The sequence below is a fragment of the Dendropsophus ebraccatus genome, chromosome 3, assembly GCF_027789765.1.
Source record: "Dendropsophus ebraccatus isolate aDenEbr1 chromosome 3, aDenEbr1.pat, whole genome shotgun sequence".
NCBI lineage: Eukaryota > Metazoa > Chordata > Amphibia > Anura > Hylidae > Dendropsophus > Dendropsophus ebraccatus.
In genome coordinates, this window is record NC_091456.1 from 125,229,496 (window position 1) to 125,243,794 (window position 14,299).

At 36.7% G+C, this 14,299-nt stretch overlaps 1 protein-coding gene across 6 annotated transcripts in view; it reads left to right on the forward strand.

Annotated features, from left to right (window-relative positions):
* The window catches only part of ZNF608 (zinc finger protein 608), a 70,016-nt gene that overhangs the window by 14,428 nt on the left and 41,289 nt on the right, over positions 1 to 14,299 (forward strand). For all 6 annotated transcript variants that reach the window (XM_069962635.1, XM_069962636.1, XM_069962634.1 and 3 more), the window contains one exon: positions 11,405 to 11,660. In XM_069962635.1, the coding sequence (XP_069818736.1) occupies positions 11,405 to 11,660 (256 nt within the window). The remainder of the gene's footprint in view (positions 1 to 11,404; positions 11,661 to 14,299) is intronic.

A 14,299-nucleotide genomic window follows, 5' to 3' on the forward strand; every position in this document is an offset into this window, starting at 1 on the left:
TCCTATTCAACGGAGCGACGGCAGGCAGATCGCTGCTATATCAGTCGCTTGTTTTTCAACATGTTGAAAAACAAGCGACTGCAACGATCAGCCGACATGAACGATGTCGGCTGATCGTTGCACTCTATTCCACGGAACGATTATCGTCCGTAGCGGTCGATATCGTCCGAAAACGAACGATAATCTTTCAGTGGAATAGGGCCATAAGTCAGTCAGTAAGTGATTGGCTGAGTGGGCTGTGACTCTCCGCTCAGCCAGTCACTGGCTGCCACACTGTCCCTCAGTCAGTGATTGGCTGAGGGAGCTGGAGATAGCTGAAGACACCGAAGACCCAGAGGACAACACCGGGGGAGCATGGACAAGTATAGATGAGTGATTTTTGTGAACCTAACTAAAATAGCTACACACCTGCAATTGTTTATCTGTTTAAGTGTGGTTCTTCAGGTTCAGTAAAAAAAAAAAAAAAAAAGGTTTTGCGGTTAAAAAAAACCCCTCAAACCTCACAAACTGAATTTTTTAGCTAGTCACGCATCTCTAATAATTACTTTGTTTTGAATGTTGAATGGATTTCCACATTTGCTAAACAAATTTCTATTGGTTAAACTCATTTACTTTTTCACGCATACACTTGTCCTTACAAATGATCATTTGGATCTTTCAAAAACCTCTATTTCTTTGTGTATTTCCTAACATCTGCTTTTGACAGAAAAATCTGTTCCTTGTTTAGTGGAGGCAATCCTGAGGATTTCAGAACTTTTGTATGTTTGTACTCATTAATTGAAATGTCCTGTGATCTTTTAGACGTGTGTTCTAAACTGACAGTTTATTCTTCCGTCTCCACTTTATAACTTAACCTCATTGGCCATAGTCAAACACACAAAGTGTGGGTTAGTTAGACTAATTTGTTGAAGTCATGGACCACCCAATGAGCCATGATACTTCCTGCTTGGAAGCAATCATGTTGAGAGCAGGCAGGAACCTGAATGATAATTAGGTAATAGCATTTAGGGCATACACTGAGCCATTATTATTCTGTGTCTTTCCTACTCTGAACACAGCTGAAACAATCACATTGAAAGAAAAGGAAGGGAGGTCACTCTCAAATAAGCATCCGAAGAGTAAAGATTGAAGACCATTAGTTGGGGATCATTGCTTTTGCATGTTCTTTAAGAATTTTCTCAAGGACAAATACAACGACGTACTTGTTTTTTTGTTTATTATATTATTTTTAGCACAACGGCTATATATTTAGCACATAGATTAAAAAGGTAGTGGTGACAGGTCTTCTTTTGTGGTTTTAGGACTGTACAATTCAATAGCCTATTATATTTCATTTGCTCTAGATACATTTTTATGGAATGACTCCGGTAAATTTCCATCATGCCCACACATTTCCATTGTGCCTTGTGCTACAGATTTTGCCCATTAAACTCACACATTGCACTACATAATATTTTGTTTCTCTGGTTTGTCTTAAGCTTACGCAGTATTAAATTACCATTTATTTTACTTAACATGCAGGTCGGAGCCTTTTTTAAAATAAGCTAAAAGTCATTGTTTCCTAGTTGTATGATGTTATGGCTCAGATGTGACTGACAGAACTGCATGCATTACAGTAAAGCATATTCATTTTCATCTAGTACCCGTTTATTGCCTTGAGCACTGTAAATCTGTCAGCTCTTCACAATACTTTCACCTCTTTCTTCATTTGCTCCAGCTCCTAGTTTGACAACATTCCCCCTAGGCAGAATCCTAATCTGCTTCCAATTAGTTGCAAAATGTGACTGAAATTTCCACATTCTGACTGTACTGTGCACACATCTAGTAAGAAATAATAATACTGTGGATTTTTTTTATCACATTTTTTTTATTTTTATAAAGAACAATAATTTTCATGTTATTTTTATGGTCCTGTCCCTGATGTTGAATCCCCCCTTGCCTACTGACAAGACTTAAGATGATTTTGCACTGATCCAGCCTTCCGATCCCTAACATAATTAAACTGTATCATTCATGCATAATTCAAATATATATCATTGTGCAGCATTAGTGAACCTAAAGGATTCTTTAGGAAGCAGGGATTATTGCCCAAAAATTGGTAGATCCTCTAAAGGCACATAATCTCTCAAGTGTATACTTGAGATGACTGACCTTTTTGGAGAATTGCAATCAATACTAGATTTTTTTTTTTTATTAGTTTTATTTAATGAATTGAAAAAAAACTCTAAAATAAAAGATCACACTATGTTTTATTAACATAAAAAAGTAAACTGCAACTATGGGAAAAAGGTTATACACCATTATATTCTTATATTTTACCAAATTTCCTTAATTATTCCATAGAGTAGTGGGTTTGCTGGGCTAACAATATATGAGCATACACTTTAAGAGCTGTGGTATATAATATTTAGTGTAAGGGTACTATTACACTTCCCGATATGAGGAAGCAAATGAGTACCAACCTGTTAGGTAGGCACTCGCTTGCCCCTTATTCCCCACTCAGTTTTTGTTATTACACGCACTGATATGAAAGGGGGGGGGGGAGCAGGCAATCTTTAGGGTGGGAGGGGCTGCCTAGGCAATGTTTAGGGTGGCCCATAGAATAGAGTGGCAGTCTGCTGCTGCCAATCCTATTATACAGAGCGACGGCCAGCAGACCGTCACTAATGTTATTGTGATTTTGGTTCATGGTTTAAAACAATGTTCAGCCAACGTCATGGATGTCGGCTGATTGTTGCCTTTCAACATGAAACTATTATGGCCTTGAACAGTTGATAATTGGCCAGGTATGGATGATAATTGCTTCGTGTAATAGTACCCTAGGGGTACTAAGGGTCCTAAAAGTACTCTAAGGATCTAACAATCATCTGGGCAGTCCCTCCTGCAGCTCCCCAACCCCCTTCCCCCTGTTTGATGTCTGTGTGTAATAGCACAGACAGCGAGTGGGGAACAACAATCAAACAAGCACTGACATGACAGGTTGGCGCTTGCTTGCTCCCTAAGGCTGGGTTCACACTACATATATTTCAGTCAGTATTGTGGTCCTCATATTACAACCAAAACCAGGAGTGGATTGAAAACACAGAAAGGCTCTGTTCACACAATGTTGAAATTGAGTGGATGGCCGTCATTTAATGGCAAATATTTGCTGGTATTTTAAAACAACGGCTGTTATATTGAAATAATGGCAGTTATTTACTGTTATATGGTGGCCATCCACTCAATTTCAACATTGTGTGAACAGATCCTTTCTGTGTTTTAATCCACTCCTGGTTTTGGTTGCAATATGAGGACCACAATACTGACTGAAATATACGTAGTGTGAACATAGCCTAATATTGTGTAATAGTACCCTAAGTCCCATATTGAAGATTGGTATTCCAAGTATTTTACAACTGATGTAGAGAATGAACATCTATAAAAAGCTCATCATGAAACAATGAGATCAGTGTTTAATAGTGTAGCAATGTTATCAAACTTAACAGTGCCCCTTCAATTTTAACATAACAATGTAAAGCTTTAAGCTATTGGCCATTAGTATGCTTGCAGCAGAAAATGATTTGTTTTGTGTAAAAAAAGGCTGGGAAGAAGCTATGGTAATTTCTTATTCCCATGTCAACAGTGTGCAATAATGCTTGCAATGTTAGAAGCTTTTTGATGTCCTTTCCCACAATCATGTAAGTTGTTACTGGAACTTTCTACACTATCCCCCACAGCCTCTCTTTTTGAATATAGATATTTTTAGAACCTCCAGGTATCACAAAACTATCACCAAGCAAGATATAATATTAAAGCATAGACAATGACACAGATAGCAGTGCAATATCCTACTGTTACTGAGAGCAATGAAGCAATAATTTTAGATGTTTAGGTGTGACCAAACCACTTTGATACATGACTATGTATCTCGTAACCTAGTCTTGCTGTCTTATAAACTTTGAATGTTTTTGCTATATAGAAACTTTATTCTGACTGTGACAAGAAATGCAAATCACCCTATGTTGTATTTAGCCCCAAGTCTTGTCCTTATAAATAAAGTCTGATGATAACAGGAATTGGTAAAGGATATAGAATAATATCAAGCTGAGTGTTAAGTGGTGCTGGTAAGTTGGGAATACCCCTTAAAGTTTGAGTAGGGTTGAATAAGATAGAGATTTTTCTAGGCCTGTAACCATTACAAGGGGTTATTTGAGATTGGCGAAAGGATTTTTGTTTCCCCAAAACAGGGCCACTCTTGTTTGCATGTTTTAGTCAAATGGAAACAATACGAGTTCATAATCATAGTTGGCTTTTATAAGGGACATGACCCAGTCAATGTTTTATTGGTCTCAATAAGAAACAAAATAACAGTCTTACATACGTGGTACATCTTGTAAAAAAAAGTTAAAGAAATTATGTAAAATATCCAGGTTTTAAGGCAACTTAGGTTTGTTCGTTAGAGAGAATAGAGAGGCCTTGAAAGCTTGCTTTTTATTTTCTGAGCCATTATTTTGTTTTACCCCACTGAGAGCAATACATTTTATTTTTAGATATTATTCATTAGGTAACAGGGTATCTTATGTTTTTTTCTCATACCCAAGTCACATGACCAACATTATTTCTCTTTTACATTGTCAGAACATGTGAAATGAAGCGCAATGATCTATTAGCCATTTGTTTATTGTAGCTCTCTTTTGCATAGTAAAATGACTATCATTCAAAACTGCTCTGCTTCTAAGATGTCAATGCTTTCGACCTGGAAACAACAAAAATATGTTTTACAGTTCAAGTAGATTGTCTGTTTTGTCATTTGCGACTCTCAGCACTTCAACAGTGCAAAGTACATTTGCTTTTTTTTTTTTTACATTATTAATTTTGTAAGCAAAGGCCACGGTGCTTCTGAGAAGCATTAATGCTTTTGTTGACGGCTTACAGTTTTATAAACTCCAAATGAGCTTATTGCTTTTTAACCATCATGAGTACTAAATAATAGAAAAACCTATGAGCCTTCAGATTGGAGAGCTGCCAACCACCTCCAAGAAGAGACGGAAAAAAAGAAATGAATAGTTTAATTGTAGAGCAAATCATTTGTTTACAGATTAAAACCTAGTTGGTAGCCAACTGCAATGGACAAAGGAGTTAAGAATAAGTGCCGAGGTACAGGAAATGAATGTCTGGCTATAGATTTTGTCACTGTTGTGGTACTGAGCCTTCTTTGCACAAGGGAGGTTGGGTAATGAATTGTGAGGACACAACTTCTAAGCCTACTGTGTCTCTTAAAATAACAAAGGGGTTGGGGGCAGGGAAATGTGTTGGTTTGTTTATGCTGTCTGACTGGAACCAGATAAACCTGGTTACACCCAGCAATTGCACTTTAGTTATTGGCAGGGTTGCTTGCCTCTTTTAACTTTCTGAATTGAGCTAAGACAAAAAAGCAATGGAAAGGAATGCTTGTGAATTTGCACAGGCACAATAGTCTCTCTGACGATTGCAATTTTGTCTGTTCCCAAAGATGGGCAAAGATAACTGTGTGTGTATGGGGGGAATGTTTTGCTTTGGCTAGATTTAAAAAAGCCTATGCAACAAGATATGTAAAATGTATCTATTTAACTGTCCATTGCAAGGCGGACTTTTACCCATTAGATACTTTATGTCCTCTGAAGACAAATGTCAACCTCCCTTTATTGGCTTGAAAGGTTAAGGGGAAATATAGTGGATTGTTTTAGCCATGGTGATTTTTCTGGAGTAACACAGAATACAGAATAAAGTGATAATGAGGAAATCTATTGGGTCATGACTATTCTTCATCTCTGTTATGTTGTTATTTTTTAGAGCACATTTAGATCCTGGGTGGTGTATGTGTAGCAAGGGGTTATAATACTGTACATATAATAACAGAAATGCAAGTACAATGAATGGGAAATGTTGAGAGGGGGTCTCCCTGTCATGAAGAAGGGTATAGATTTACTTATATAATACATGGCTAGTATCTATTTTTTTTTTCTTTAACCTTTAAAGCGTAACGTTCATTTCAGGGCCATTTTTTGAAAACATTAAATATCAACAGTACAAGCGATTTTAAGAAACTTTGTAATAGGTTTTATAAACCAAAAGAGTTTCCTTCTGGACTGAAAAAGCAATCTCCCAGCCTCCTTCCTCACTTCAGAAGAAGAAGGATTTTTGTGTCCATTATGTGGCTATGGAGAGGGGAGGGGCTGTTAGGAGTGACTGAGCACGAAGCAGTCTTGCAAAGCACAACACCCTGAAATCTTCTCTCAGTAAGTTCATAGATAAGCACTGACCTTTCTGACCCCTGAAATTAGCGTTTTAGGTGCCCAGACAGTCTACAAACAGCTGACCTTAATGTCACCTCTTCCTGCTCCCTCATCTCCCTCGGCCCCTCCCCCCTCCATAAGGATAGAATGGAGAGAACAGAGCCCGTCTTCACTGGCTTCTCTGTAATGAAGACGTGTTTGCCTGATAATGCACAGATAAGAAATGAGGGGGGGGGGAGGCTGGGAGATTGCTTCTTGAGTACAGAAGGAGGCTTTTTTGGCTGATAAAACCTATTACAAAGTTTCTTAAAATTGCTTATACTACTGATTTCTGCAATAAAAAAAAAAATATGACAGTTACGCTTTAAGCATTTTAGGCCAAAGCTGATACAACACAAGAAGCCTATTGCATTTTCTCTTTAAGACACATGTCTCTGACATTGGCATACTGGATCATGCATCATGGTAAAAACTACTCCAAGCATCCTTGTTGGTTGTGTTATCTATGTTAAAGTAAGCTGGAAATTAGCTATATATGCTTAAAATGTCCAATATTTCCCCAAGGGTCTCCAATACTAAATACATATAGTTGTTGCTCGGAGCTGTTGTATACAGTGGGGTTGATTTCTCATTTCAGTGACTGAAATGCCATGGTAAGTTTTCAGCTCCCTATTAATATTCTTTATGATGCAAGCTTGTAAAACTGAGCATTGGAAGCTAATTTTCAAGATCTCAAGGGCTTTTGGCTGTGGTCCATAATTGATGTGTTCACGTAGCTGTTGTCTGACTACTCATAATTAGACAGCAATGTTATCCTGCAGCTAAATCCGTGCTGCTTATAAATCATACTTGATAAACTCTAGCATCTTTCTAGCATTAAGCTGTTCTTTCTTAACTTTTCACTACTCGTTCTTTTTTTTAATATTATTATTTTGCTTAAAAATTGTGTATTTTGAGAAAAAGCTAAAAGCCAGAGGCATTTTATGATTCTGTCATTGTGAATCAGCCGCATTTTTATCATCTTCTGGAGACCAATATGATTTGTTATACCTTTTCTCCTTGCAGCTTGTGTGATAAAATAATTAGCATATCCCTTGACAAATATGGGGCTTAGGAACAGTTTGTTCCACATGTCTTTTGAAACCATAATTCCTTCAATGGCTTGTAATGTTTCTGCCATTTAATTACTTGATCTTTCATGTGTCATATGTATTGGTTCTGCAATTTTTAATTGTTTTTCTGGGCTACCATGCAAAAAGTACCTATCCTATCTGACCTCTGCAAGTCAATACATTAAGCACATCTCCACTCATCAGCAGTCTCCTTCAGGATATTTTACATTTTATATGGTTCAATGATAAACAAGTGGTTAAACAGTTAACAGTGACATTGTATTTCTAAAGAATTATTTACTGATATATGATTATCTTTCATACAACCTCTGGCTGCTTTTGTACAAACTTTAATGTAAAACATTAGACAAATTTAAAAAGCATGATTTTTGTACCTATTTTTACAGTTTTTTTTTTTTTAATGGCTATTTTGCAGTGTAGGAACATATCCTGAAAATGGAAATACACATTATATCAATATTGGCAGAACCCACTTAGGCGGAACCAGTCAACCATCTAGTGTGGATTGTGGTGTCTCAACTCTACCCTGATAGCAGATTTTGATCGAAAGAAGAGCATATTACAATTTCAATACCTCATGTTTTAATAGCTCAATCTTTTTGATATTGTGTGTAAGTCATTGGTAAAGATTCTGGCAGTGGCTTGCTTCCTTCGAGAACACATGTACGCTCAGCTGAGCATGCAAGTATATGGGGGAAAATAGCTGGTCTGAATAAGTGTTTAGCATTAACATCTACAGTGTATTACCACTTTTACTCTGCCAAAAGAATGTAGAGTATATACAAGTAAAAGTCTGAGAATATGTACACAGCAATAAGAAGATAAAGGGGACCCTAAGGGCCCTATTACATGAAGCGACAAGACAAGTCAACGATCAGCTGAAGAGACGATCATCGGTTGATCTTTGTCTTTTGGCAAGTTTAAAGATCATTGGCCGCTAACTGTACATCACTACATGGGAGACAAGGCAGCACCATGGCCAGTGATTGGCTGATTGGCCTATCACTTCAGAAGTGAGAGCTGCAGCTGCTAAGACCGGGAAATCCCACAGACATGGCTGGAAGACACAGGGAACTTGATCAGGTAAGTATTTCTATTATTTCACACCAAAGAAAGGGTTGCATGGACATCGCTAACGATGTCCTTACAACCCTTGCTGCACAGTAATCGAGCCATTTAATAGGCTCTGTAAGTGAGTGATGATCTAGCATATAAGCACTCCCTTATTAGGAATATTGTGCAGTGTAATACAGCTCTAAGCCGTCATCTTACATATTTTGTAGCTCAGTTCTAACCATTATTTCATGACTATAACCTTATTGCTGTAATATAACCAAAATACTTCTCCCACCCTCTGAAGTAAATTTTGTAATAAGGTTATTAGGCTATATTTAAAAAAAAAAAGTCTACAAGCTGTACTTCACCCTTAGTTATTTATAGTTAGGATAAATACCCAAGATACCATATTTTCAATATTTTAGATGTTTTCACACCTACACATTACTCTGAAGAAAATGAAATTACATTGACATTAAAGCCAGTTAACAATTACTGAACATTTGCTTTCAACCTTTTCAGTATACTTTTATGTTAGACAAGTTGGAACTAAACTGCATTCCCAATTTGCATTTTAGCATTTGGATTGCTTATGAAAAAAAAAATATATGTATATATATATATATATATTTGCAAGTCCATCCTCTAGTTACTCCTCTGTAAACACATAGATGTATATGCAGCCTTCACGTCGACAATCCTCTGATTAATATCTCTTGCCAGGCTGCTACTTTACAGCAAGCATGAACACCTGGCAGACATCAAGTAAAAATAACACTGCAAGACTGTAAAGAGGTTTTTTCTTACTTTGCTTGATTTGTCACATTGCCACCAACAGCTGTTAGACCAGTGTGTATTTTCCACTGTAGATAATTGCCTTCCCTTGCCTATCCCTGTAGCATTGTTGCAGCTGGGGTGATTGAAAAAAATGAAAAAGAAAAAAGTCAATTTATAATGACCCTTGCAAATAAATAAATATATATATATATATATATATATATAATCTTAGGTACCTATATGTGTTAGGAATGTATACTAAATGTATTAAATCTAATAGTAAAAATAATATGTGTATTGGTACATAGTGTATAATCGATCCTTCCTTCTCCAAACTCTCTTCATTCTAGTTGAATATTGCCCTTTGACAGAAGAAATTCTCCATTAGACTATAGTATTGCTAGTTCTGTGTTAGCAAAGACTTTAGAATAGAAGGATTTAGGGGTAGTGATAGCTGACCGATGAGTCAGTGCAGCCAGGCACTAGGGAAAGCTAACCAAATGCTGGGCTCTATAGCTAGAGGTATAATCAGTAGAAGAAAGGAGATTGAGACTGTACTGTACGTACATTTGTACATTTATGTTCAGTTCTGGAGGCCACATCTACAAAATACATTTCTAAAGTAGAACTGGTCCAAAGATGGGCTATATTAGAAAATTTTATTCTACTGAAAGGGTAGTATTTTAGAGATGGTCGAACCTTAAGCAGACACGAGTAATCAAATGCTGCACGCTCGGATTCAGATTATCCCCAGCATGCTTGAGGTTTACTCATCGCTTTAGTACAAACTTCCAGCAGATGTGGTTGGAAAATCCACAGTAATTGAATTAAAACATATCTGGTATAACATATATCTATTTTAAGATTTAAATAAAGGAAATATAAGGACAAACTAGATGAACAAGTTGGTCTTTTTCTGCCAACACTCTTCTATGTTTCCCCCTCCATGCCACTAAGTACACTGCTTGCCCATTCAGATCAGAAAGTATCCACCATTCTCCCCACATTTCTTTCCTCATCTCTGTCTACCACCCTACCTGGGCTGTACAGTATGTTCTTCTAACGACTTATAACCAACATCTTCCATGATCTTAACCTTTCTCTCATGTCTTCAAGGTTTTACTCATATTGCACCAATTCTCTGGAATACCTTGTTAAGAAGGCTTATAACATAGCGTAATCAGGCTACCCTGCTATCACCCCATCCCCACTTTCATTTAGCATTGCCTTCCTATACTCCACGCTATCCATGTGTAAAACCTTATCCTTGTATAGACTGTAAACTGTTTTGAGAAGGGCCCTCATTTTTTTCTTAATAATTGGTGTATGGGCATATATATATATATATATATATATATATATATAATTATTATTACTAAAAGGTGTATAGATATATACACATCATACCGTATGTCAGTTTGTAACATTGCCCAGATTTCCGTCTGTAAGAAATAACTAGCAGATAACCCGTCCCTTGTAGATTGTAATCCTTCACTGCAGGGTCCTCTTTCCCTATGTACCAGTCTTCGATTTACCTCTTGTAACGTTCCTGTTTGTCACCCCTTATCGCTTGTATAACGCTCTGGAATAAAGGGCACTTTATATATAAAGAATAAAATAATAATAACTGGTATGAGTACTGGGTATCTGTTGTATTGTTTAAATGGTCTAATTGTCTATGTCCATTGATAACCATCCTTTAAGGATTATGGGAGGATTTTCATAATTACATACCTCGCATGTAAAACATCCATTTTCTTCATTACCATACTGCACTTATTCCATTTACTTTATCAGAACTGTTGTCTAGAAAGTTTTCTGGTAAGAGGGATTACAGCCTTCCCTGTCAGTCTGACACTTTCAACAGCAGGTTTTCCTGCCCTAGTTCTCAGTAACTGCTCATTAAATTATTCTCTGCAGGGAATGCTACTTCTCTGCACCTTTTTTCTTTTCTATCAAAGCTAAGCCAAGGTCATTGCATCCATAATTTTCAACAAAAAGTGGCAAAACTGAGGATAGACAACACAGTTACAAAGTTAATGGCTATACCAGTGTCGACATTTTAAGTAAAATCTCCATTTAACTGACCAATAGGAATGAAATAAAAAATCCTATACATTTGAAATCATATCAATTAAAGTTTATAATGTGCAGTCAATAAAACTCAATATTTTTTTTTAACAGGTTGATCCCCTGTTTACAGTGCCTGCCCCTCCACCACCACCAGTTTCTAACAACATCTCATCTCCAATTCTGCCATCGTATTTTTCACCATCTTCAACTATTGCTGCACCCGTGGAGCAGCTTTTAGTAAGGACTCGGTCAGTTGGTGTAAACACATGTGAAGTTGGAGTAGTAACAGAACCAGAATGCCTTGGACCTTGTGAACCTGGCACCAGTGTCAATTTGGAAGGGATTGTCTGGCATGAAACTGAAGAAGGTAGGTGTAAACTAGTATGAATTTTTATAATGTTGTGATTGAATATATCAAATTGTAGCTCAAGGAAGAGTCTTTTGCTTCCAGTAGACAAAATGCAACATATGAATTTTATATACACAAATGTGATACAGAACTCTTTGTTTTGTGATGATGGTTGGTTTATTGCATGAGGTATAGTGGAGCCTGGATGGCTCTTTGAAAAATATTACATGGGCACTAGAATTGGAACTTTAATCCAAGGATTTATTCTAATAAATATTTGGAGTCAGGAAGGAATATTTCCCATAGTATGAGACTCTTGGTATCTGCCACCAGATTTTTTTTCCTTCCTCTGGATCAACAGAGAAGGGGTATAGGTTGAACTTAATGGACTCTTGTCTTTTTCAACCTTATCAACTATGCACATATGCAACTTGTATATCGCATTGATTTTTTTCATTGAAATGATAACATTTGTGTTTGTGTTTAGAGACTCTTCCTACCTTGTCTTTGGCCTCCCCCGCTGAGGGCCCTGTTAAAATGATTTATGCATGGATAGTTTGCTGACTGTACCTTTTCAAACGTGATTAGAATTTTTATGGAATGAAGCAATCTTTGGAATATTGATTCTGGTCTCTGATTTAATATCTTTCTAGTGTTTAGTGCACCAAGTGTTTAAGAAATGCCTGTTTGTGTATTTGGTCAGCAATACCATGATGCCAGTGTGCATTTTTAGCATCTTGGGATGTAGATAAAAGAGCTTACAAGGTATAGTTTGCCTCAAAATGTAATTTAGATATTAAAGTGGATTCTGTTATGACTGCTGGAAGAGCATTTTATATTCAATCTGTAATTTAATGCATGGGTTTCTGGATGTGGCTCTGTTAAGACTTGATATATGGATGTAAAATTAATATTCCACTGTAACCTGATTTTTTTCACAGGTGACAGATGGATGTTATTAAAATGCACCTGTCACCTATATACGGTGGAAACATGAATTTTATGGTTAGAAGCAATGTAACCAGACTATAGCAATCAATTAGCGGGGAACTAATGGCTAATACATATTGCACTTGATGTGCTTCAGATTTCATTCTCATAGTTAAATTGTTTGGTAACTCTCTTGCCGATGTTGGTTAATGTTGGATCATGGCTTCACTCATGTGGCTAAGAAGGACTTTAACAATGGACTTATGCTAAGACTTTGAGATGGTAAAATCAGTTTGAACTTCGGAGATTTGCAGTAACTATAATTAGTATTTTGCAGAGTAAAATATAGAACTAAATGGATCCCAGCTTACCTTTGCTAGGCCTGCATGCAGATCAGGAAGGACACTGCCAATATAGCACCATGGGGGGGGGAAGACTAGCCCTAAATGAGTCAAGTGTATATAGATACATTCAAATTCATAATACATGCAGAAAAACATATTCTAATGTGTTTTGTCCTCTACAAACTGTGACTAAGGCCTACAATGCATTTTTTTTATGGATTTTAATATGTCCAAGTAAAATTAAATATTTTATTGGGAACTTTGCATTGGATTAATTATTTAATTATTTATTCATTTATTTATTTTTAAAATATAAAATAGCTATTTATATTTACATTTCTAGATTTTTCTATGATTTAGCCAACAGGGATAAAAAAAAAAATCAGGAAGGTAATTTATTATTATATGACCTGAGACTCGGGGAGGTGTGGTAACTTCCATAGCTAACCTTCTATAGCACTGTACACAATATAGAATTATCCAATGTCTAGCTCATAGTCCGTGTATACACTATCACTTAGCTGAGACAAAATGTATGCATGTTTTGTTCTTGTTTAAAATGTATGGCTTTGCGGAAGTCTAAAGGCTAACATTAACAATTCTTCATTTCTTCAAATTAATTAAAAAGCGACTATTGAACCCATGTTCTGCTCATCTCCTTGATGTATCTTCATGACATATCAGCTAATATAGGGATCTGACCTTTCTGCTTCTCCTGTTTTCTCATGCTAGCTAAGCAGGACTGTGATAAGATGATGTTTACCATAGTAAAGAAAAAGCAGGTTAGCTTTTGGAGGAGTTGCTCCAGTTGAATAAACTAAACTTCTGACCTTTGTTAAATTAAAAAGTGCATGTTGTTTGCTGGACCATTTCTATTTACAGATCAGCCAGAAGCAAATACTCATTGTGCTTTGTAGTCTGCAATTTAATAACAGTGAAACGTCTGAGGCAGCAGAAGAATTTCCCATGTTGCTGTAATTACAGCAGTTCACTTAGCATTGGGATGTTGGGATGAAGGCTTTGGTGCTTTTCATAGAGTAGATTTGGAGCTCTTAACCTATTCTTCATCATGCAGATACCAGGCCATGTATGATATGGGCTTATGATCCATCTTTTGTCTACCAATAGGCATCTCCCATGCTACTTAGATAATTAGAGTAATAGCTTACAGGGGATAGGGCATGAGAAAAATGTTTTACTGATCCACAGGATAGGATGGATTCCACCAACCACTGAAACTCATACTAATCACAGAAAAATGGGGTCTAGATTTTCCCATTTGAACAGGGCACAATAGCGCTTTATTATGGATCTCTTATAATGCTCAGTTATCTCTGTACATCTCATTGATGAAAGGGAAAGGAGAAGTAGTGCACATACAGT